Source organism: Molossus molossus, unplaced genomic scaffold, assembly GCF_014108415.1.
Source record: "Molossus molossus isolate mMolMol1 unplaced genomic scaffold, mMolMol1.p scaffold_m16_p_10, whole genome shotgun sequence".
In the NCBI taxonomy this organism is placed as follows: Eukaryota; Metazoa; Chordata; class Mammalia; order Chiroptera; family Molossidae; genus Molossus; species Molossus molossus.
Window position 1 is genome coordinate 75,443,144 of NW_023425345.1, and position 26,204 is coordinate 75,469,347.

Sequence of the window (26,204 nt, forward strand, 5' to 3'; positions counted from 1 at the left end):
TACACTTCCAGTCCAGTCCACCCTCCCTTTGCTGGAGCCCAAGATGAGTGACTGTAGGTGATTTGGTGCTTTTTAAAACTCCCTCTTTCTCAGCAGGAATTGTTCACAGCTGAAACAGCCCTCAGCTGCTGTCCATGGGCTCCCAGCCCACCATCTCATGCCTCCGCAGTTTCTGCCAGGCTTGATTTGGCACGCTCTTTCTGTCCCTGGTTGTACAGGTTCTTTCCAGCTGCTTTTCAGTTGGTTTGGTACTGGAAGACAGCCTGTGTAGCTTCCATTAACTCAGCCACCATTCTCCCTCTTTCCTTTGTGGCCTCAGCTCCAGTTCTTCAGGGCACTGGGCAGCACTGCTACCACCAACTCATTCCTGATGATTATTTTCTTTAAAGATTTTACTTTGCCCTTTTAATTTTATTGAGAGCCTGTAAAACTGGTATTGGGAATTTTAAGAGTTCCTTAATTTGTGAATACTTCCTTTCAGTGTTCAACATTTTCTAAAACAAAACAAAACAAACAACAAAAATCTCCGCTAGAGAAAGGTGGTGTTTGATTAGATTAATCTGGGACAATGATTCCACTGTTTGAAAATTTAAGACCGTTCGAGTTTCTTAAGCTGTGGTTTGTGCAACATTGCAGAAATAGAATATCCCATGAGAGGAGCTATTACCTACATTATCTCTGGGGCATTGATTACATGCCTTGAGAATCTGGTTTCTTGTACATGTGCATGGTATAAGCAGCATCCTGGGTTCTCAAAGGTTCTGGGTGGGGGGCCTCACACAAGAATTATCTTCACCTTGTAATCACTTTGAAGGGAAGATGGAATGAGTTTGTGAGGTACTCATGCAGCGTGCTAGTTATCAATGTGAGACTGCGCATTGTGTCTGCTTTGGACCTGGCTCATAAATTTTTTGTATGTCTTTACTGGGTTTGGAAAAAGGAAAGGAATAAATTCAATAAAGACAGATTCAGGCTGGGAAGTGAGAAAATCAGCACATCTTCCTCCTGCTTGACCATTTCTCACAGCTTCTGAGAAATACACACTCAGGCTGGGCAGTGCTGGGTCTCTCTCAAAGACCATCACTTTCCTATGATAATTTTATTACCTGGAGACAGAGTCCCTGGAAAAGGGTGTCCCAGACATGCTCCTAATGAGAGTGTGGGGACTTGAGTCCACACGGCTTCTGAGTTTTCTGGGAAATGTATAAACCTTATTTCACATCTGAGTCTTACCTTAGTGTCCAGATTACCTGTGAGGAGGTATTGAATGCCCCAGAAGAAATGTAATCAATTCTGCCTCAGTATGCCTCCTGTGTAGAGCCCACTTCTTGGTAACTTTCTGTGGCCTATGACCATGGATGAGAAGAAACCAGGTTCTCTATCTTGACCTGATCAAACTAACTTCAGTTCACATGAGTAAGCACTCTGTTCCTCACTTCTTAATCTTGAATCCTTCATCAGGACATAGCATGTGTTTACCATATTTGCTTATTTTTGTTGAGTAATAAATCATTTTAATACTTAGTGGCTTAAAACACCCACATTTTTAGTTTATGATTCTGTGGATTGGCGACTTGGGCTGGGCTCATTTGGGTGTTCCCTCTGTTGGTCTCTGTGGTCTTATTCATGCACCTTTAGCTGGCTTCTGGTCAGCTGGGTGGTTCTGTCTCAGGCAGCAGAGTACGTGTGGGTGATTATTATCAGCAAGGGTGAGGGGGCAAGCAGGCCATTTGCCTTCATTCATTGAGTAGGCTAGCCTGGGCTTGCTCACATGGCAGTCAGAGGGTTTCAAGGGCTTTTTCAAATTTCATTTGCATTATGTTTGCTATCCTCACATTGTCCTCAGCAAGCCTGAAGTGTTAGCCCTGGCAGTTTATTTAATTTATTTTTTGTAATGCAAGTGCCTGATTTTTCCATTATAAAGAAGTTTCTGCTTCAGAGATAGCTATCTTTAATAAACACATTGTCAGCCACTAGGCAGAGCCAAGCCAAATCCCCCCACTGAAGCTCCTTTGTTTAGAGATCTTGGTTGATTTTGATAACTGATCATTTGGGCTACTAGATATTTTTCTTCTGCACTTTGAATTCTTGCTCTTATGCTTTAAATTCACCAATTAAAAGTGAGCCCCCAAACCCTGGGCCCCTACCTCAACCCTCAGGAAAGCAGAACCAAGGCCCGTGTCCCTCTCTTTCTACCCATGACCTGGTTGTGTGGCCCCAGGTGTGCTGTGTAATTTGCAGGTCTTCTGAGTGATAAATCTTTATTTTTCCCCCCAAAGTCTCCTGATGGCTATTGTTAAAGGGTGACTTGCAATCATAATAAGAATCGTAAGGGCTGGTTCAGCCACAACATTGGTTATTGATAGTCTGAGACCAGTACAAAACCAAGCCATGTGACCAAACCCTGCATTAATGTGGGAGGGCAATGCCAAAGGGAGGGGCCAGCTTTCTGGGGTGGGAGGGTGAGAAATGGGCTAGAAGCATCCACTGTTTTTTATTACAGGCTGTTACAAGAGGAAACTACTGTTTGGAGAAAGTATCTTGCTCAAGGACACATAACTAGAAAGCAGAAGTAGAATATAAACTCAGGTCTGCTTAGCTCCAGAGTTTGTCTTTTTAATATCCCCTGTCCACATTGCCTCTTTTGACCTAACAGAGCTGCAGAGATACCTCCTCTTCTGAGAGAGGAGGCAAGGATGAGAAAGTAGAAGTAGGCTGAGAGATATCCTGAGGAGAAGGGTGTGTTTCTGGGCTTAAGTTGCACAGTTTCATCTTTTTCTGAAAAGTAAGTGATAAGCTCACCAAAGAGAAAAAGAGTGGGACAGGGCAGGGATTGCCTGATTCAAGAGAGAAATATTATCTCTAGGGGTAGGGGAATATTTTTCAGGGATTTAAGAAATGAATTAATAGATTTCTGAGCAGCCGTGAGGGCCAGGTTGGAATGGAATGGTATGAATGAAGCCCACAGAGGCCAGGTCTGGGGAATTTGTGTTTTCTTTAGGATCATGCTGTCCTGAGAGAAGAGGAAGAGAAGGTCCACACTGGAGTGAACATGATGGGATTTGGCATGATGGACCTGGGGACACAGAAGTCAAGAGGGGGAGAGAGGTCTAACAGCTGGAAGTCTATCAACAGGGCATTTGATAATGACAGCTGGAGTCCAAGGAAGTTTGTGATTGTATGTGCAACTCAAATATCCCTTAATAACCTGTGTTCCTGACAATATTAGAGCTGTCCTGACCTACAGGGGAATATTTAGACTTGTTATTGGGGGATACCACTATGCTTTTGAATGGTCCCTGTTCAGGCTCTTGCCCTGGTCTTATCATCATTTCTTCTTTTCACCCCCTTCCCTGACCTCACTAGAAGCTTCCTTTTTGGCCCACAGGGATATTCTGGCTTTCATTATTTATACTTGAACACTAGGAAGAGCTTATTTCTTGGATTCCTCAGTTTTCCCACAAATCCTATTTTGGGGGAGAGTAGGAATTGTGCAGTAAAAGACAACAAAAAAGGTTGCTATGGAACTTCCGGTCAAGATGCGGCGTAGGTAAACGAGGTATCGTGTCCTCCCACAACCACATCAAAGTTACAACTAAACTACAGAACAACCATCATTCAAAAACGCCTGAAATCAAGCTGAATGGAAGCCCTACAACTATGAAATTAAAGCAGCAGCCACATCCAGACTGGTAGGAGGGGCGGAGGCGCGAGGGGCAGAGCAGCAGTGGCAGTGGTGGTGGCAGCGGCAGCACGACGGGCTGGTCCCACACCCAAGTGTGGGGGATAAAAATCAGGAGGCTCCCTCAGCTGGGAAGGTCCTTCCTGAGGACTGAGGGGTCCCATCCCACACCAGGTGCCCCGCTCAGGGTTCCAGTGCCAGGAAGAGAAGTCCCCATAACTTCTGGCTGGAAAAACCAGTGGGAACTGAGGCTCAGGGAAGCTGAAGCGGCTGGAGCCCCAGGCAGCTCCTTAAAGGGCCCGCGTGCAAACTTATCGGACTCTCTCCCACTAAGCTTGGAGCAGAGGCAGCTCGAGGGGTGCCAGAGTCACACAGGGAAGAACTGAGCTGTTTGGCACTGGAGCGAGGGCTGGAGAGGGGGATTTCTCCGGGACAAACGTGCTGTCAGAGAACTTTGTTGCTTCGGTGAGCCCTTCCCTGGGGCGGCAGACAGCCGCCATATCTGAGACTCCAGCAACCTGGCTCCCACTGGTAGCCCCGCCCTGGTGATTCCCTGAGGCCCCACCCCACCCCACCCCACCCAACTTTCAGGCCCACCCAAGCTGTTGCCACTTGTTTAAGCATAGGATTGGCCTGTCTTGGATCCTGCTTCAGGTTTTTCCTAAATTCTTTCAAACGAGCAGCATCTGGTCTCTGTTAGCCCCATACCTCTCATTAACTAATACACTGAAACAAACACAGGAAGGCAGCCAAAATGAGGAGACAAAGAATCAGGTCCCAAATGAAAGAACAGAACAAAACCCCAATAAAAGAACTAAGCGAAATGGAGATAAGCAACCTAACAGATACTGAGTTCAAAATACTGCTTATAAGGATGCTCAATGAACTTAGTGAGAACCTCAGTGAACTTAGGGAGGGCCTCAAGAGCATAAAAAAGGACCAGTTAGAAATCATGGATACACAGTTAGCACTGAAGAAGGCATTAACTGAAATAAAGAATAATTTACACAGCTTTAATAATAGAGTACGTAAATCCAAGGAGCAAACCATCGATTTGGAATACAAGGAAGCAAAAAATGCCCAATCAGAACAGCAACAAGAAAAAAGAATCCAAAAAAATGAGGATAGTGTAAGGAGCCTCTGGGACAACTTCAAGCGTGCCAACATTTGCATCTTGGGGGTGCCAGAAGGAGAAGAGTGAGAACAAGAAATCGAAAACCTGTTTGAAACAATAATGGCAGAAAACTTTCCTAACTTGGTGAAGGAAACAGACATACAAGTGCAGGAAGCACAGAGCGTCCCAGACAAGATGAACCCCAAGAGGCCCACACCAAGACACATCATCATCAAAATGCAAAAGGTTCAAGACAAAGAGAGAATCTTAAAAGCAGCAAGAGAAAAGTAGTTAGTCACTTACAAGGGGGTTCCCATAAGACTGTCAGCTGATTTCTCAAAAGAAACTTTGTAGGTCAGAAGGGAGTGGCAAGAAATATTCAGAGTGATGAAAAGCAAGAACCTACAACCAAGATTACTCTATCCTGCAAAGCTGTCATTTAGAATCGATGGACATATAAAAACTTCCCCAGACAAGAAAAAGTTAAAGTAGTTCATCACTACCAAACCGTTATTATATGAAATGATGAAGGGTCTTTTTGAAGAAAAAGATAAAATATATGAACAAACAAAACGGCAATGAATACATATCTATCAACAATGGAATCTACAAACAAAATGAATAGGTAGAACAGAAACATTCTCACAGATACAGAGAACATTTTGTTGGTTGCCAGTTGGAAGGGGGGTTGGGGGAATGGGTGAAAAAGGTGAAGAGATTAAGAAGTACAAATTCATTGCTAGACTGACAAACCTCAAAGGAAAAGGGGGTGGGGGGTGGGGGTTGGGAAGAAATAAACCAAAGAACTTATATGCATAACCAATGTACACAGACAATAGTGTGGGAAAAGGTGGGAGGGGGGCGGGAGTGGGGAGGAGGGGGTCAATGGGGGAAAAATGTGGAACATCTGTAATACATTTTACATCCAACAATAAAGATTTAAAAAACAAAAAAACAAATCAAAACAACAACAAATAAAAAGGTTGCTATGGGATCTAGTGCTGGGAGGCAAGAGATGAATATATGTGGCTCTGGCTGGTTTGGCTCAGCAGTTAGAGCATCAGCCCATGGAGCACTGGCCCATGGGCCGACGGGTCTTGGGTTCGATTCCTGGTCAAGGGCATGTACCTGTGTTGCAGGTTCGATCCCTGGCCCTGGTCGGGATTTTGTGAGACACAATCAATTGATGTGTCTCTCATGTCAATGTCTCTCTCTCTCTCTTTCTCTCCCTCCCTCCCTTCTACTCTCTCTAAAAATCAATGGAAGAAATATCCTAGGGTGAGGATTAACAACAACAAAAAGACCGTATGTGAAATAATAGTAGTCCGAAAATATACATGTCTTTAAGTATGATAAAACTAATTAACCATGGGACTAGTGGTTCTGGGCTAGTTAATGCAATGAAACAATTTCAAGCTTGACTTTTCAAGCTCAGTTCAAAGATAGTGTTGAGTAGCTCAGGGACACCAGAGGAAACCAGGGGGTAGTTCTGATTCAAAGAAAGGTGAACTATAGGAGGAACACCAGATGTGATTTGTAGAGGAGTAGAGCACTGGGGGGAAAGAAAGGGGAAGAAACAAGAAGAAGTGTGAAAACAACACCCTCTCTCAGGTTCATTTCCCTGCAGAAAACCCACAGGGTCCTGAGAACAAAGGAGGAATAGGACTTGGTTATTAGTGAAATGGGTAGTAGGAAGGGAGGTCCTGCTGATCCTCTGAAGAATGAACTTGAAACTTTATCTTACTAATTCTGGGTCTGGAAGGGACTCATTCTTCTGGGGTTAGGCCTTATATATAAGCTTGGGAGGAGACCTGAAGGAGATGTCAACATCAGGCAGGAAAGCAAGGAGTCATTTCCAAACACATGAGACATATTTTCCTACCTTTAAAAACATCTCATGCATCTCTCAGTGAGCCAGTCCCAGATTTAGAATTGTTATCATCCATGGATATTTCTTGGTTTCTTGGCCACAGTAGAGAGAAGAAACTCTTGATAAATTTCTATGTCTTATTATCCTTAAAAATAATCCCTCTAGGTGAGTGACATCAGAAGAATGGCAGTGTGAGGGGTCCTTCTGGTCTCTCCCTTTGAAATTACAAGTTGGACAGCTATAATTCAACAAAGAATTCCCTGCTCAACACACAAGCATGTCTAAGAGATTTATGCACTGAAACACCTGAAGGTGGGCAAATTGGAGTGAATAAGGGAGGAGGAGGGAAGGAGGGGCAGGATATAACCTGGAGCTCACTGTGGGTTGCCAGAGCAGGGGACAAATCAGGTTGCAGTGTGCACACTTTGTAGTCCCCAGGAGCAGAGAGGTAGAATAAACATTTCTGCCTGAGTGGTCAACACATACTGTGGCTGAACCCAGTGACCTGGCAGAGATGGAACACAGAGGTGTGGCAGCTGTGGTCTATCAGCCACTATTGCCAGGCAGAACACAAAGCCAGAGAGCCTGGCCACCTCCCCACACAGTCCCAGAGCTAGCAGTAGGCCCCAAAAGAAGCTGTAGCAGTAAGTGTCGGGTTACAGAGCACACTTTTTGCAGCCCTGACAACTGGAGGCAGAAGAATTCCCCCCTGAGTGGCAGGCACACAGTGTGGCTAATCCCAGTGACAGAGGTGGAGGTACAGAGGTGAGGAAGCTGAGGTCTGATAGTTACCATTACTAGGAGGAGAACAAAGCCACAAACACAGGAGCCAGACTCTCCCAGCCCACCCCTCCCCCAACCATCATGGCTGAGCTCAGTGTGGACACCTGGAACACCTCAGGCAGTGTAGCACTAGTTGCAGGGGGCAGCTCTGTATTTCACAAGCTTGTAACCCCAGTGCCCTGAGACCCGGTGACGTGATCATAGAGGAGATGCCCACCTCCCAAGGGAATAAGGTATTTTCCACCACCCATCAGAGACCCCAGAAATCAGAACAGTGCAAGAGAGACTAAAAACTTGTGCTTTAGTGCCACCTACTGGAAAACAAAGGAAAGACTTTTTCTTGTCAATCTGTTAAATAGAGAAGTGTTAAAGACTTTTTTTTTTTTAATTTTTATTTTTTATTTTTTATCCTCACCCGAGGATGTTTTTCCATTTTTTGTACAGATAGAATGGGAGGGAGAGAGAGGAAGGGAGAGAGAGTGAGAAACATCGACGTGAAGGGACACATCGAGTGGCTGCCACCCACACGACCAACCAGGGCCGGGGACAAACTGCAACCGAAGTACGTGCCCTTAGCGGGAACCGAACCCGGGTCTCTCCGGACCGCAGGCCAACGCTCTAACCGCTGAGCCAAACTGGCCAGGGCGTTAAAGACTTTTAAAAAGATTTCATCCTGGTGGGTGTGGTTCTGTTGGTTGGGCATTGTACTGGGCACTGAAATGTTGCCAGTTCAACATTTCAGTGCCCAGGTTGCTGGGCTCGATCTCTGATAGGGAGTATGCAGGAGGCAGTCAATCAATTTTTCGCTCTCATATCATTGTTTCTCCTCCACCCCTCTTCCTCTCTCTCTAAAAATAAATGAAAAAAAATCTTAGAAAAAAGCAGATTATATCCTTTCATCTACAGATGGACACTTGGGACGTAATAAGGCAGCTCAGAAAAAAAAAAAAAAAAAAGAAAAACTCCAGAAAATAAACTTATAGACATGTAAATGCATGATTTAAATGACAGAAAATTCAAGATTGCTGTTCTGAAAAATATCAGTGAAATACAAGGAAACTTAGATAGGCAGCTTAATGAACTCAGAAATAAAATTAACCAACAAAAGGAGTACTTTACCAAAGAGATTAAAAAATTTAGAAAAGAACTGAATAGAAATTCTAGAGCTGAAGAACTCAGTAAAAGAGACGAAGAACAAACCAACGAGCTTAGGAAATAGAGCTGACCAGATGGAGGAAAGAACTAGTGATGTTAAAGATAGAAATCTAGAAGTGATGAAGATAGAAGAAGAAATTTGAGAGAAAAAATAAAAAAAATTCTAAGAATTATCTGACTCTGTCAGAAAGAGCAATATGAGAACAATAGATATTTCAAAAGGAGAAGAGAGGGAGAAAGAAACAGAGAGCCTATTCAAACAAATAGTTGATGAGAACTTTCCAAACCAATGGCAAGATCTGGATCCTCAAACCCAAGAAGCAAAGAGAACAACTAATAAACTCAGTCTAAAAACGCCTTCTCTAGGGCACATTGTATTAAAACCTAAAAAATTAATGATAAATAATTATTTTTTAAATTTTTATTTTTTAACTTTTTTAAAATCCTCCCTCGAGGACATTTTTGCATTTATCTTCAGAGAGAACAGGAGGGAGAGAGGGAGGAAGAGAGAGAGAGAGAAACATCATTGTAAGAAAGACACATCGAGTGGTTGCCACCCACACGACCCCAACCAGGGCTGGGGACAAACAGCAACGAGGTATGTGCCCTTAGCGAGGAGGGAACCAAGGACTCTCTGGTCCATGGGCTGATGCTCTAACCACAGAGCCAAACCGGCCAGGGCAAAATAACTCTTAAGGAAGCTAGGGAAAAGAAGATGGTAACTTAAAAAGAAAATCCTACTACATTATTATCGGATTTTTTCAGCAGAAACTCTACAAACTCTGAGAAAGTAAAAGCAAATACTCAACTATTGAAACTATTTTTATTTATTTATTTAATTTTATTTTTGTTACAGATGTTTCTCCTTTTTTACCCCATTGACACCCTCCTACCCATCCCCCCCATCCCGTCCCCAGCTTTGTTGTCCATGTCCGTTGGCATGCATACATGCATATAAGTTTTGCCACTTTTTTTTTTATCCTCACCAGAGAACATTTTTTGCATTAATCTTCAGATAGAGCAGAAGGGAGAGAGGGAGGAAAAGAGAGAGAGAAACATCGATGTGAGAGAGACACTTTGGTTGCCACCCACACAACCCCAACTGGGGCCCGGGACTAACTGCAACCAAGGTACATGCCCTTAGCAGGAACTCTCTGGTATGTGGGCTGATGCTCTAACTGCTGAGCCAAACCATCCAGGGCTTTTGACACTCTTATTTAACAGAGTATTAGAAGTCTTAGTCACAGCAATTAGACATGAAGAAAAAATAAAAGGGATCTAAATTAAAAAGGAGGAAGTGAAGGTGTCATTATTGGCAGATGATATGATGTTGTACATAGAAAATTCTAAAGACTCCATTAAAAATTTACTAGATTTAATGAATTAATTTGGCAAAGTAGCAGGATACAAATTTAATGTCAAGAAATCGATGGTATTCTTATACAACGATAATAAACTCACAGAAAGAGAAACTAAAAAAAAATCCCATTTATCATTGCAGCAAAATAGCTTAGATACCTAGGAATAACTTAACCAAAGCAGTAAAGGACCTATTCTCAGAAAACTATAGGACATTAAAAAAAAAATAGAGGAAGATATAAGAAAGTGGAAGCATATACCTTGTTTGTGGATTGGGAGAATCAACATCATTAAAATGTCTATTCTGTTCAAAGCAATCTATAGATTAAATGCAATCCCCATTAAAATACCAATGACATATTTCATGAAACTAGGACAAATACTTCAAAAGTTTATATGGAACTAAAAAAAAAGACCTCGTATAGCCACAGCAATCTTGAAAAAGATTAAACGAAGTAGGAGAAATCACAATACTGGATATCAGGTTACACTACAAAGCCACTGTAATCAAAACAGCCTGGTACTGGCACAAGAACAGGCATATAGATCAGTGGAACAGAACAGAGAACCCAGAAATTGACCCAAGACATTATGCTCAATTAATATTTGATAAAGATGGCAAGAGCATACAGTGAAGACAGCCTCTTTAATAAATGGTGTTGGGAAAATTAAACAGCTACATGCAAAAAAAAATGAAGCTTGACCATCAACTTACACCATACACAAGAATAAACTCAAACTAGATGAAAGACTTAAATGTGACTCGTGACTCCATAAAAATTCTGAAAGAAAATGTAGGCAACAAAATTTCAGACATCACATGCAGCAGAATCTTCACTGATACATCACTTAAGGCAAGAGAAACAACAGAAAAAATGAACACACAAGACTACATCAAACTAAAAAGCTTCCACCAAAATGGAAAGGGAACACACTATATGGGAGAGCATAACTGCTAATGATACATCAGATAAGGGGTTAATTTTCAAAATATATAGAGTACTCATATAACTCAACAAAAGGAAGACAAAGAACCCAATTAAAAAATGGGCAGAGGACCTAAATAGACACTTCACCAAAGAGGACATACAAATGGCCAAGAGACAGATGAAAAAATGCTCAACATCACTAATCATCAGAGAGATGCAAATGAAAACGACTATGAGGTCTCACTTCACACCTGCCAGAATGGTTGCCATCAACATACCATCAAACGGTAAGTGCTGATGAGGGTGTGGAGAAAATGTAGACTGGTGTAGCCACTATGGAAAACAATATAGTGTTACCTCAAAAATTAAAAATTAAACTGTCATTTGACCCAGTGATCCCTCTTCTAGGAATATACCCTAAGAAGCCTGAAACACCAATCAGAAAGAATATATGTACCCCCATGTTCATAGCAGCACTATTTACAATTGGTAAGATCTGGAAACAGCTCAAGTGTTCATCAATAGACGAGTGGATAAAAATGCTGTGGTACATATGCACAATGGAGTACTATGCAGCTGTAAGAAAGAAAGATCTCTTATCATTTGAGACTACATGGAGGGACCTGGAGAGTATTATCCTAAGCGAAACAAGCCAAGCAGAGTAAGACAAATATCACATGATCTCACTTATTATTAGAATATAAATGAACAAAACAAACTGATGAACAGAATAGACCTGAAGACATGGATGTGGGGTACAGACTTACCCCAGAAGAAGGAGATGAGGTGTGGAGGGAAGAGATAGACCACAGTACTTATTTGCATGTATGCATAACCATGGACATAGACAACAATGCTGGGGTGGTGGCGGCAGGATCGGGAGGAGAGTGCCAATGGGGGAAAAAGGAGAAACGTGTTACAAAATTAAATGAATAAAAATTGAAAAAAAAAAATGTATTCTGTTTTTTTAAAATTTTACAATCTTTCTGATTGTGTCCTTGAATGCCTTCTTCACTTGCTGATTTCTTAGAGTGTAAATGAAGGGGTTTAACATGGGAGTAACTGAAGTAATAAGCACGGCTATTCCTTTATTGAAAATGCCTTCTTCTTTTGCTGATGGATTAATGTACATAAACATGCAGCTGCCATAAGAGAGTGAGATGACAATCAAATGAGAGGAACAAGTGGAAAAAGCCTTTTTCCTCTGCTCGGCAGAAGGAATCCTCAGAATGGTTCTAATAATGTATGCATAAGAAAGTGTCACCAGTAACAAAGTAACCACCAGAGTCACAGCAGCCACGAAGATCACCACCAGTTCTAAGAGGCTTGTGTCTGAGCAGGCAAGCTCCAGGAGGGGCCCATAGTCACAGTAATAGTGATTTAGCACATTGGAGGCACAGAAATCCACCTGGCTCATCAGGGAGATTGGGGGTAAGATAGCCAGGAGCCCCCCTAGCCAGGAGCAGAACACAAGTTGTATGCAGACTCGGGGACTTATAAGGGTCAAGTAATGCAGGGGTTTGCAGATGGCCACATAGCGATCATAGGACATAGAAGCCAAGAGGTAAAATTCTGTTGCCCCAAGAAATATTGCAAAAAAATATTGAATCAGGCATCCAGCAAAGCTGATGACTTTATTTCCTGTTGTCATGCTGGTCAGAAATCTGGGAATAAAAATGGATGTGAAGGAAATTTCTAAGAAGGAGAAATTCCGGAGGAAGAAATACATGGGGGTCTGGAGGTGGGGGTCTACCAGTGTGAGTATGATGATGGTCAGGTTTCCTAGGACACTTAGCACATATGTGAGAAACATAAAGGTGAATATTATGACCTGTACTTCAGGTTGATTTGTGAGGCCGAACAGAATAAACTCAGTAAACATGGTCCTGTTTTTCATTGTTGACCTTCAGTAGATCTAAAGGGAAAAGGTGAGAATGATGAAAACTGAATTTTCTCAGAGTAGGAGAGATAAAGCTGATTGTAACCAATAGAATCAGGTCATATATTACTCTCCAACCAATTGGCTCAAGCCAGTGTTCCATTGACCTGGGCTAGGCTCCATGGAAGCCCCATTTCTTCTACATAAGTGACCTTTTTTCTGTATTTCCTTAAGTCCATTTATTCCTGCACTCTTAACAGAATATATAACAGAAAAATTAATTTTTTTCAGAAGTATATGTTTTTGAACATATCCTTTCCTCCTAAAATTTCAGAAAATCTCCACTTTTAAATCACTTTTCTCTGGCTCTTATTAATCTCTCCTACTTCTGTGCTCTTGGTAGAAATATCTCTAACTGATTCTGTCTTCCGTGCTTTCTTTTCCCTTTCCTGAATGTTTTCCCCTTTCTGATTTTCTCTTTTCCCTGTACGATTTGATCCTTCACTGGATATCTGCCATGGATTCTCATCTCCATTACTGTCCAAATCTCTGATTTCCTTGCTTCATGCACTAATAGGAATTTCCTCACACAGATAATGCTGAAAATATTGATATATAATAGATTTATTTCTACACCTCCACTTCTTTTGCAGGACGAATTTATTTTATAGGCCTTTAGAACTTTTAAGATCTTGGTTTAGTACTATCTTATTTTATATCATGAGCCTTTTTGTCTACATGAACAAGGCTCTGGCATCAATAAATCATAATTAATCAGCATTTTTATATGTTTCTCTGTCACATTCAGAGTCTCCTAGGCACTGATTTTGGATATATATCTCTGAGAAAAGAGATCTTGAGAGATCCACAGGCAGCATCTTAGAGTGGATTTTTCCCCAGTCTTAAACTTTCCTGTCCTCTATTCTCGGCACACAGAAACCAGGAAGAGGGAGATCCATGTTTCTGACAAGAATGTTTTGCAGATAAATTGGTAGTCCCCAAGAAATGAAACTTAGGTGGTGGTATTTTGTGTGCATCTTTAGGTTTTTCTGATGAAGAGGCAAAGAACATTCACATGCGTATAGGTTAGAAAAATCATATCCTCACAATGATTCTTGTCAATCTCTCCATTATTCCATACAGCTTTTGGAGACACTAGGTAATGTTAAACATTGATCTGGATCCCCTACAGCCCTCCCTTCTCTGTTTGTACTAACCTGTGGTCTTTGGCAAGTACTGCATTTTCATCCAGATTTTCACAATTGATTGAGTTAATGATCCACTTTTATGAAATAACATTAGTGACTTCAAAAACATACAGTGCTCAAACCTGGCTGGTTTGGCTCAGCAGTTGGGGCGTTGGACAGCCGACAAAAGAGTCGTGGGTTTGATTCTGGTCAAGGGCACATACCTCAGTTGCAGTTCGTTTCTGGTCCTGGTTGGGATTGTGTGGGAGGCAACCAACTAATGTGTCTCTCTCACGTTGATCTCTCTCTCTCTCTCTCTCTCTCTCCTTCCCTCCTTCCTTCCCTCCCTTCCTCCCATTCTATCTGAAGATAAATGGAAAATATTTTCGGGTGAGTATTTCAAAAACAGCAACAACAAAAACACACAGTGCTCACATCCTCGACAATCTGAATGGCTGCAGTGGGCTGTTTATCTTATTGTTCCTAAGAGGTAAATCAAAGGTGAAATGTACGATGTGAGTCTCTGAATAGTATGAAATTTAACATGTTTTCTATTGGATTCCCATCCCTTTTTTATAATTTTCTTAATGGAGGTAACCAAGTTTGTGGAGCTTAACTAGGAAGGAAGTATATTACCTTTCATTCTATGAATCCAAACCAGAATAAAATCATAGTTTCTGAGAGACACAGTCTTTAACATGTATAATAAAAAACAAAAACAAAAACAAAAAGCTACTCCTCCTCAAGCAATGATAGAATTTGAAGAGAGTACTTTAATAGATGGAAAATGCCTTAATATTTCTGTTTTAAGAGAGATTATTGTGAAGTCCTTAGAAGGCAGGGTATGAACTTTGCAGAGTCTATATTAGTCAGAGTGACACAGGTTTTATCTGCTCTTTTTAGAACAGGCACATAGGGATCAATTTTCTGAAGAAGCTAAAGATGCCCTGTGGACCAAAGTTCAGAATGTGCAAATAAACCTCAGTTGTTAAGTTTGAGAACAAGCTGTAAACATGTGGCTGAGGAGAGATGTTCCTGAGAGACCATGAAAAGAATTCCACGAGAATATCTGCCACAGCCATGAGGTTTGTAAAGTTGAGAGCAATGTAGTGAGACCCCTGGGAGACTGTTATGCCTGATCAATGCATGGTTCCTATTATGCATTGTTCCTATTATTTCTGCTTTTAATAACCAAATTTGTCCAGTGCTCAGTCCTGATATAAATGAATGTCACTTCATAGTGGATTACAACAACCTTAATACCATTGAATTCTTTATTAAGATCTGCATTCTCAATATTACTGAAATTAATACTCTATACAATCAACTAGAAAATATTTTGTTTTTTTATAAATTTGGCTAATAGCCCTGGTCTGTTTGGTTTAGCGGTTAGAGCGTCGGCTTGTGGTCCAGAGAGACCCGGGTTCGGTTCCCGCTAAGGGCACGTACCTCGGTTGCAGTTTGTCCCTGGCCCTGGTTGGGTGTATGGGTGGCAGCCACTTGATATGTCCCTTTCATGTCAATGTTTCTTTCTCTCTCTCTCTTCTTCTCTCTCCCTCCCACTCTGTCTGAACAAAAAATGGAAAAATGTCCTCGGGTGAGGATTAAAAAAAAATTTAAATTTGGCTAATATGTTCCATTCTATGCATAGTTCTATAGTTTCTCAGAAGCAATTTGTCTTTACCTTTGAAGAAACAATACATTTTTTTTTTTTTTTTTTATTGATTAATTTTTGTTACAAATGATTCTCCTTTTTTCCCCCAGTGGTTCCCCCCTCCCCCTACAATACATTTTTATTAAACTCCCATGGGATATTTCTTCTTCTTTTGAATCCTCAACTGAGAATATTTTTCCATTGATTTTTAGATAGAGTGGGAGGGAAGGAGGGAGACAAAGAGAGAAACATTGATCTGAGAGAGACACATCAATTGGTTGCTCCTGCACAACCCAGATCAGGGCTGGGGATCAAACCGCAACCAAGGTACTTGCTCTTGACAGGAATTAAATCCATGTCTCTTTGTCGGTGGGTGGAACACTCTAACCACCTAGCCAAACTAGCCAGGGTCTCATGGGATATTTCAACAGCCCTGCCAGTGTACATACTTTTCCAGGCATGATATTAATGACATCCAACTCATTTCAGAAACAGAGGTATGACATTATATTGTAATATCCTCTTGCAAGGAAATTCAAAGAATACACATACTCACATGGGATCTACAAACACTTGTCATGGGCCATTGCATCCTGTAAAATTCAAGGCCCTGCTACTTCAGTAAATTTTTAGGACATTACTCATCAGCCCAAGGATGATTCATACCTGATGCAGTAAGAAACCAACTGTTCCCTTTCACTAGCACTTTCTATTTTATTTTTTTTTATGATCAACAGCTTTATTTTTTTCAATTTTATTAATTTATTTTTGTTACAGATGTTTCTCCTTTTCCCCTTCTAGACACCCTCACCCCACTAGCATTGACTAGGTCCATTGGTTATGCGTACATGCATATAAGTTCTTTGGTTCATCTCATCCATTTCCTCCCAACCCCTCTACTCTGAGGTTTGTCAGACTGAACCATACTCCTTTCTATGTCTCTGGGTCTATTTCGTTCATCAGCCCTCTTTATTCATTATATTCCACAACTGAGTGAGATCATGTGCTATTTGTCTTTCTCTGATTGACTTATTTCACTTAGCATAATACTCTCAAGGTCCCTCCATGTTGTTTCAAAAGATAAGAGATCTTTCTTTTGTACAGCTGCATAGTATTCCATTGTACATATGTACCCAGCTTTTTAGAAAAAAAATTTGATTTATTTGTTTTTAAAAATTTTTTATTTATTAATTTGTTTTTGTTACAGATGTTTCTCATTTTTTCCCCCATTGACACCCTCCTCCCCTTTCCCCCACCCCATCCCCAGCTTTGTTGTCTATGTTCATTGGTCATGCATACATGCATGTAAGTTCTGTGGTTTATCTCTTCCCCCACAACCCCTTCTCCTCTGAGGCTTGTCAGTCTGTACCCCACCTCTATGTGTCTGGGTTAGTTATGTTCATCAGTTTGTTTAGTTCATTATATTCCAAAATAAGTGAGATCATGTAATATTTGTCTATCTCTGCTTGGCTTGTTTCACTTAACATAATACTCTCCAGGTCCTTCTATGCCATCTCAAAGGATAAGAGATCTTTCTTTCTTACAGCTGCATAGTACTCCGTTGTGTACATGTACCACAGCTTTTCAATCTACTCATCTACTGATGGACACTTGGGTTGTTTCCAGATCTTAGCTATTGTAAATAGTACTGCTATGAACATAGAGGTACATATATTCTTTCTGATTGGTGTTTCAGGTTTCTTAGGGTATATTCCTAGAAGTGGGATCACTGTGTCAAATGGAAGTTCAATTTTTAACTTTTTGAGGTAGCACCATCATGTTTCCCACAGTGGCTGCACCAGTCTACATTTCCACCAGCAATGTACTAGAGTCCCCTTTTCTCCACACCCTCGCCAACACTTGTTTGATGATTTGTTGATGGCGGCCATTCTGACAGTTGAGAGGTGATACCTCATAATTGTTTTAATTTGCATCTCTCTGATGATTAGTGATGTTGAGCATTTCTTCATATGTCTCTTGGCCATTTGTATGTTCTTTTTGGAGAGGTGTCTCTTTAGGTCCTCTGCCCATTTTTTAATTGGGTTCTTTGTCTTCCTATTGTTGAGTTGTATGAGTACTCTATATATTTTGGAAATTTACCCTTAACTGCTGAATCATTGGTGAATATGGTATTTGAAATAGTAGGATCCCTTTTTGTTTTGATGGTTGTTTCTTTTGCTGTGCAGAATCGTTTCAGTGTGATGTAGTACCACGTGTTCATTTTTTCCTTTGTTTCTCTTGCCTTAGGCGATATATGAGTGAAAATTCTGCTGGGTATGATGTCTGAGATTTTGTTGCCTACATTTTTTAGAATTTTTATAGATTTATGAGTTACATTTAAGTCTTTTATCCATTTTTAGTTTATTCTTGTGTACAATGTAAGTTGGTGTTCTAGCTTCATTTTTTTTGCAAGTAGCTGTCTAATTTTCCCAATACCATTTATTGAAGAGTCTGTCTTGACGCCACTATATGCTCTTGCCACCTTTGTCAAATATTAATTGAGCATATTGTCTTGGGTCAATTTCTGGGTTCTCTATTCTGTTTTATTGATCTATCTGCCTGTTCTTGTGCCAGTACCAGGCTGTTTTGATTACTGTGGCTTTTTAGTCTAACCTGAAATCTGGTAATGTGATCCCTCCTACTTTGTTCTTTTTCAAGATTGCTGTGGCTATTTGAGGACTTTTTGGTTCCATATAAACTTTTGGAGTGTTTGTTCTTATTATGTGAAGTATGTCGTCGGTATTTTGATCGGGATTGCATTGAATCTATAGATTGCTTTGGGTAGTATGGACATTTTAATGATGTTAATTCTTCCAATCCATGAACAAGATATATGCTTCCACTTTTTTATATCTTCCTCTATTTCTGTTTTCAATGACCTGCAGTTTTCTGTGAAGAGATCCTTGACTTCTTTGGTTAAGTCCTAGGTATCTTAATTTTTTTGCTGTGATGGTAAATGGGGTTGTCTCTTGAGTTTCTCTTTCTGTGATTTTATCATTGGTGTATAGGAATGCCATTGATTTCTTGACGTTAATTTTGTATCCTGCTACTTTGCCAAATTCATTTATTAAGTCTAGTAGATTTATTTATTTATTTTTTCTAATCCTCACCCGAGGACTTTTTTTTTCATTTTTTGTTCAGATTGAATGGGAGGGAGAGAGAGAGAGAGAGAGAAACATCGATGTGAAATGTACACATAGAGTGGCTGCCACCCGCACGACCAACCAGGGCCTGGGACAAACTGCAATCAAGGTACATGCCCTTAGTGGGAACTGAACCCGGGTCTCTCTGGATCGCAGGCTGACGCTCTAACCGCTGAGTAAAACTGTCCAGGGCAAGTCTAGTAGATTTTTGATGGAGACTTTAGGGTTTTCTATGTACAATATCATGTCATCTACAAATAATGAGTTTCACTTTCTCCTTTCCAATTTGGACCCCCTTTATTTTTTCTTCATGTCTAATCACTGTGGCTAAGACTTTCAGTACTATGTTAAATAAGACTGGCAAAAGTGGGCATCCCTGTCCTGGTCCCATTCTTAAGGGGAATGCTTTTAGTTTTTGCCCATTGGGTATGATGTTGGCTGTAGGTCTTTAATATATGGCCTTTAAGTTGAGGTATGATCCCTCTAGTCCTACATTGCTGAGTGTTTTGATCAAAAATGGGTGCTGGATTTTGTCAAATGCTTTGTCAGCATCATTGATATGATCATATGGTTTTTACCTTTCATTTTGTTTATGTGGTGTATCACATTTTTTGATCTGTGAATATTGTACCATCCTTGCATGCCTGAGATGAAACCCACTTGGTCATCATGAATAACTTTTTTTATGTATTGCTGGATCTGACTTGCTAATATTTTGTTAAGGATTTTGGCACCTGTGTTCATCAGGGATATTGGCCTGTAGTTTTCTTTCTTTGTCGAGTCTTAGTCCAGTTTTTAAATTAGGATTATGCTGGCCTCATCAAATTAGTTTAGAAGTGTTCCGTCTTCTCAGATTTTTTGCAATAGTTAGAGGTAATGGGTATTAGATCTTCTTTGAATGTTCTGTACCCAGCTATTTTATTCATTCATCTACTGATGGACACTTGGGCTGTTTCCAGATCTTAGCTATTGTAAATAGTGCTGCTATGAACATGGGGATGTGTATATTCTCTCTGATTGGTGTTTCAGGCTTCTTAGGATATACCTAAAAGTGGTATCACTGGGACAAATGGCAATTCAATTTTTAATTTTTTGAGGAAACACCATAGTGTTTTCCATAATGGCTGTACCAGTCTGCATTCCCACCAGCAGTGCACTAGAGTCCCCTTTTCTCCACACCCTCACCAACACTTGTTGTTTGATGATTTGTTGATGGCAGCCATCCTGGCAGGTGTGAGGTGATACCTCATTATTGTTTTAATTTTCATCTCTCTGATGATTAGTGATGTTGAGCATTTCATCATATGTCTCTTGGCCATTTGTATGTTCTTTTTGGAGAGGTGTCTATTTAGTTCCTCTGGCCATTTTTTTATTTTTAATTAATTATTTTATTTTTATTTTTGTTTTAATCTTATTTTTAAAAATTAATTATTTTTGTTACAGATGTTTCTCCTTTTCCCCCCACTGATTCCCCCCCACCCTGTTCCCACCTTTGTTGTCCATGTCCATTGTTTTTACATACATGCATATAAGTTCTGTGGTTTATCTCCCCCCTTCCTCTTCAGGGGATTGTCAGTCTGTACCCAACTTCCATATCTCTGGGACTTCTCTGTTCCTCTGACTGTTATGTTCATTATATTCCACAATAAGTAAGATCATGTGATATTTGTCTTTCTCTGCTTGGCTTGTTTCACTTAGGATAATACTTTCCGGTTTCCTCCACATCGTCTCAAAGGATAAGAGATCTTTGTTTGTTTTTTCTATCTTAATTTTATTTTTTAAAAATTTTATTTATTTTTGTTACAGATGTTTCTCCTTTTCCCCCCATTGACACCCTCCTCCCCCTCAGTCCCCGCCCTGTCCCCAGCTTTGTTGTCCATGTCCGTTGGCATGCATACATGCATATAAGTTCTGTGGTTTATCTCTCCCTCCCCCCTGACCTCTTCTGGGTATTGTCAGTCTGTACCCTATTTCCACGTCTCTCGGACTACCCTGTTCTTCAGACTGTTCATTATATTCCACTAATAAGTGAGATCATATGATACTTGTCTTTCTCTGTTTGGCTTGTTTCGCTTAGGATAATACTCTCCAGGTCCCTCCATGTCATCTCAAAGGATAAGAGATCTTTCTTTCTTATAGCTGCATAGTACTCCATTGTGTATATGTACCACTGCTTTTTGATCCATTTGTCTACTGATAGACATTTGGGCTGTTTCCAGATCTTAGCTATTGTAAATAGTGCTGCTACGAACATGGAGGTACATATATTCTTTCTGATTGGTGTTTCAGGCTTCTTAGGGTATATTCCTAGAAGTGGGATTACTGGGTCAAATGGAAGTTAAATTTTTAATTTTTTGAGGTAACACCACATTGTTTTCCATAGTGGCTGCACCAGTCTGCATTCCCATCAGCAGTGTAGTAGTATCCCCTTTTCTCCACACCCTCACCAACACTTGTTGTTTGATGATTGGTTGATGGCGGCCATTCTGACAAGGTGTGAGGTGGTACCTCGTTGTTTTAATTTGCGTCTCTCTGATGATTAGTGATGTTGAGCATTTCTTCATATGTTTCTTAGCCATTTGTATGTCCTGTTTGGAGAGATGTCTCTTTAGTTCCTCTGCCCATTTTTGATTTGGTTCTTTGTCTTCCTTTTGTTGAGTTGTATGAGTACTCTCTATATATTGGAAATTAACCTCTTATCTGATATATCATTGGCAATTATGCTCTCCCATACAGTGGGTTCCCTTTCCATTTTGATGATTGTATCTTTTGCTGTGCAGAAGCTTTTGAGTTTGATGTAGTCCCATGTGTTCCTTTTCTCCTTTGTTTCTGTTTCCTTAGGTGATGTGTCAGTGAAAATTCTGCTGCGTATGATGTCTGAAATTTTGTTGCCTACATTTTCATCTCGGATTTTTATGGATTCATGAGTCACATTTAGGTCTTTTATCCATTTTGAGTTTATTCTTGTGTATGGTGTAAGTTGATGGTCTAGTTTCATTTTTTTGCATGTAGCAGTCCAATTTTCCCAATACGATTTATTAAAGAGGCTGCCTTTTCTCCACTGTATGTTCTTGCCACCTTTGTCAAATATTAATTGAGCATATTGCCTTGGGTCCATTTCTGGGTTCTCTGTTCTGTTCCACTGGTCTATATATCTGTTCTCGTGCCAGTATCAGACTGTTTTGATTACAGTGGCTTTGTAGTATAAGCTGAAATCTGGTAATGTGATTCCTCCAACTTTGTTCTTCTTTGTCAAGACTGCTGTGCCTATTCGAGGTCTTTTTTGGTTCCATATGAACTTTTGAAGTATTTGTTCTAGTTCTGTGAAGTTTGTCATTGGTATTTTGATGGTGATTGCATTGAGTCTATAGATTGCTTTGGGTAGTATGGCCATTTTAATGATGTTGATTTTTCCAATCCATGAACAAGGTATGTGCTTCCACTTTTTTATATCTTCCTCTATTTCTTTTTTCAATAACCTGTAGTTTTCTGCAACTAGGTCCTTTATTTCTTTGGTTAAATTTATTCCTAGGTATCTTAATTTTTTTGCTGTGATGGTAAATGGGATTGTTTTTTAGTTTCTCTTTTTGTGACTTCATCATTGGTGTATAAGAATGCCATCGAGCCCTGGCCAGTTTGGCTCAGCGGTTAGAGCGTCGGCCTGCGGTCCGGAGAGACCCGGGTTCGGTTCCCGCTAAGGGCACGTACTTCGGTTGCAGTTTGTCCCCGGCCCTGGTTGGTTGTGCAGGTGGCAGCCACTCGATGTGTCCCTTCACGTCGTTTCTCCCTCTCTCTCCCTCCCATTCTATCTGTACAAAAAATGGAACAATATCCTCGGGTGAGGATTAAAAAAAAAAAAAAAAAATGCCATCGATTTCTTGACATTAATTTTGTATCCTGTTACTTTGCCAAATTCATTTATTAAGTCTTGTAGATTTTTGATGGAGTCTTTGGGGTTTTTACATATAGTATTATGTCATCTGTGAATAATGACAGTTTCACTTCCTCCTTTCCCATTTGGATCCCTTTTATTTTTTCCTCCTGTCTGATTGCTGTGACTAAGACTTCCAGAACTATGTTAAATAAGAGTGGCGAAAGTGGGCATCCTTGTCTTGTTCCTGTTCCTAAGGGAAATGCTTTTAATTTTTGCCCATTGAGTATGATGTTGGCTATAGGTCTTTCATATACGGCCTCTATTATGTTGAGATATGATCCCTCTATACCCAGATTTGTGAGCGTTTTAATCAGAAATGGGTGCTGGAAATATTGAATGCTTTTCCAGCATCTATTGATATAATCATGTGATTTTTATTTTCCATTTTGTTATTTGTTTTTGTGTTTCACCATTTTGGCTATCACAGTGGGCTCTGGAGCCTGCCAAATTTTCCCCGTAGGTGTTGGTGTTCTGCTGTTTGTAGCTCCCTCTCCTGTGTTTGGATGAGCCAGGGAGGACCTACGTTAAACACCACTGTGAAGTCTTACTTTCCTGGTTAGAGTTGCTAGCTCAGGGATGGTACAGTTATCCTTTACCTTTTTGCCTGGAAGCTATCAGTTGAGGTTATCTGAAGAGCCTTGGCTTCTCAGTTGAATGAAAAACTCCTCAGGTGCTCAGCTTAAGGGGACTTCCAGAGGGTGGGGCAGATGCTGGTTGTTAAAGGGCCTCAATTTGCATTTCAATGGCCATGGGTGGGGTTGAATCTTCCAGGGAGGGGCCACTGACTCTCCCTAGAGCCCTGGGAAGGAGTAAGATGACCACTGTCCTGCGTGGCCTCACCTCAGCAAAAGCCCTGAGTGCCCTCCAAATCCCGAGTGTCCCCACACAATTCCAGTCCAGTCTGCCCTCCCTCTGCCAGAGCTCAAGGTAAGTGGTTGTGCCTATTTTAGCCTCTGTTCTGGCTCTGCACTGTGGAGCTTCTTGGGACTTTAACCCAAGGGCGCTGCTCCCAGCTAAGGCAGCTGCCAGCCCCCCTCTCGCATCTCCGCAAGCCTACCAAGATTGAGTCAGTGTCCCTGGTTATGTGGACCTCCAACCTGCTTTTCTGTTGCTTTTTTCTGACAATTTGTCTTTATTTTCATTGTAATTCCAGTTTGGTCCTGGGAAATGGTCTGTGTAGCTTCCATTTACTCTGCCGCAATTTTGCTAATCCTATTCTTTATTTTGTTTATGTGGTGTATCACCTCTATTGATTTGAATTATCCTCCTACCTTGCATTCCTGGGATGAATTCCACTTGGTCATGGTGAATAATTTTTTTGATGTACTGCTGGATCTGATTTGTTAGTATTTTGTTTAGAATTTTGGCATCTATGTTCATCAGGGATATTGGTCTGTAGTTTTCTTTCTTTGTAGTGTCTTTTTCTGGTTTTGGAATTAGAATTATGCTGACCTCATAAAACAAGTTTGGAAGTTTTCCTTCTTCTTGAATTTTTTGAAATAGTTTGATGAGAACGGGTGTTAGTTTTTTGTTTTTTTTTTTTAAATGTTCGTTAAAACTCCCCTGTGAAGCCATCTGGGTCTGGGTTTTTGTTTGCTGGGAGAGTCTTGATTACCTCTTCAATTTCCTAAGTTGAAGGAAATTGGTCTGTTGCTATTGGTCTGTTCAAGTTTTCTATCTCTTCCTGGTCCAGTTTTGGGAGACTATATGTTTCTAGGAATTTGTCCATTTCACTTAGATTGTTGAATTTGTTGCCATATAATTGCTCATAGTAGTTATTAATGATCTTTTGTATTTCTGTGGTGTCAATTGATACTTCTCCTCTTTCATTTCTGATTTTGTGTATTTGGGTTCTCTCTCTTTGTTTCTTGGTGAGTCTAGCTAAGGATCCATTAGTCTTGTTTATCTTTTTGAAAAACCAGCTCTTTGTTTCATTGATCCTTTGAATTGTTTTTTGTGTCATCTATTTCTGCTCTGATCTTTACATTTCTTTCCTTCTACTTATTCTGGGGTTTTCTTTTTGTTTGTTTTCTAGTTCTTTAAGTTGTGAGGTTACATAGTGTATTAGAAATTTTTCTTGTTTCCTGAGGTAGGTCTGTAGTGCTATGAACTTCCATCTCAGAACATAGATTTTGTGTTGTTGCATCCCATAGATTTTGTGTTGTTGTGTGTTCATATTAATTGGTTTCCAGGAAAATTTTAATTTCTTCCTTGATCTCCATGGTAACCCATTGTTTAATAACATGCTATTTAGCCTCCATGTTTTCAAATGTCTTTGCATGTTCTTATTGCAATTGATTTCTGGTTTCATGCCACTGTGATTTGAGAAGATGCTTGATATAATTTCAGTCTTCTTGAACTTGTAGAGACTTAGTTCGTGTCCTAATATGTGGTCTGTCTTTGAGAATGTCCCATATGCACTTGAGAAGAATGTGAATTCTGTAGTTTTGGGTTGTAATTCTCTGTAGATATCTTTTAAATCCATTTGGTCTAGTGATTCATTTAGAGTCTGTGTTTCCTTGCTAATTTTTTGTCTAGAGGATCTATCCAGTGATGTCAGCGGGGTGTTGAAGTCCCCTGCTATGATTGTATTGCTGTCGATTTTTTCTTTGAAGTCCTCCAGAAGATTTTTAATATATTTTGGTGCTCCTATATTGGGTGCATATATGTTTACCAAGGTTATATATCTTCCTGTTAGATAGATCCTTTCAATATTATGTAGTGGCCTTTTTTTGTCTCTAGTTATGGCCTTCATTTTGAAATCTATTTTATCAGATATGAGTATTGCTACCCCGGCTCTTTTTTCCTTTCCATTTGCTTGGAAAATTTTTTCTATCTATTCACTTTCAAACAATGTGAGTCTTTTGTTATGAAGTGGGTCTCATAAACAATATATATATGAGTCATTCTTTCTTATTCTATCGGGTACTCTGTGTCTTTTTATCAGAGCATTCAATCCATTTTCATTTAAGGCGATTATTGATATGTACTTATTTATTGCCATTTTTGTTAAGTGTGGTTCTATTTTTCTTCCTATTTCTTCTACTAATTAAAGTAGTCCTTTTAACATTTCTTGCAGTGCTCGTTTGGTGCTAATGTATTCCCTTAGCCTTTTTTTTTGTCTGGCAAGCTCTTTATTTGACCTTCTATTTTGAATGATAGCCTTGCTGGGTATAGTCTCTTGGATTCAGATCCTTGTTTTTCATGACCTTGATGACTTTATGCCATTCCCTTCTGGACTGTAGTGTTTCTGTTGAGAAGTGAGCTGAGAGCCTTATGGGGTTGCCTTTGTAGGTAACCTGTTTCTTATCTCTTGCTTCTTTTAGGATTCTCTTTGTTTTTAATTTTTGGCATTTTAATTACTACATGTCTTGGTGTGGGCCTGTTTGCGTTCTTCTTAGTTGGGGCTCTCTGTGCTTCTTGAATGAATATCTTCTTTCTTCACCAAATTAGGGAAAGGTTCTGTTACTGATTCTTGAAATATGTTCTTTAACCCTTGCTCATTTTCTTCTTCT

At 40.2% G+C, this 26,204-nt stretch overlaps 1 protein-coding gene across 1 annotated transcript; it reads right to left on the reverse strand.

Moving 5' to 3' along the window:
• Nucleotides 1-11,848: 11,848 nt before the first annotated feature.
• Nucleotides 11,849-12,811, reverse strand: LOC118624187 (olfactory receptor 6C4). Its single transcript, XM_036252241.1, has one exon. The coding sequence runs from the start codon at nucleotides 12,787-12,789 to the stop codon at nucleotides 11,860-11,862; it is 930 nt and encodes a 309-aa protein (XP_036108134.1). The 5' UTR covers nucleotides 12,790-12,811; the 3' UTR covers nucleotides 11,849-11,859.
• Nucleotides 12,812-26,204: the final 13,393 nt, after the last annotated feature.

Coding starts and splice junctions, on each gene's coding strand:
- LOC118624187 (XM_036252241.1), bottom strand. CDS start 12,789: ATGAAAAACAGGACCATGTTTACTGAGTTTATTCTGTTCGGCCTCACA.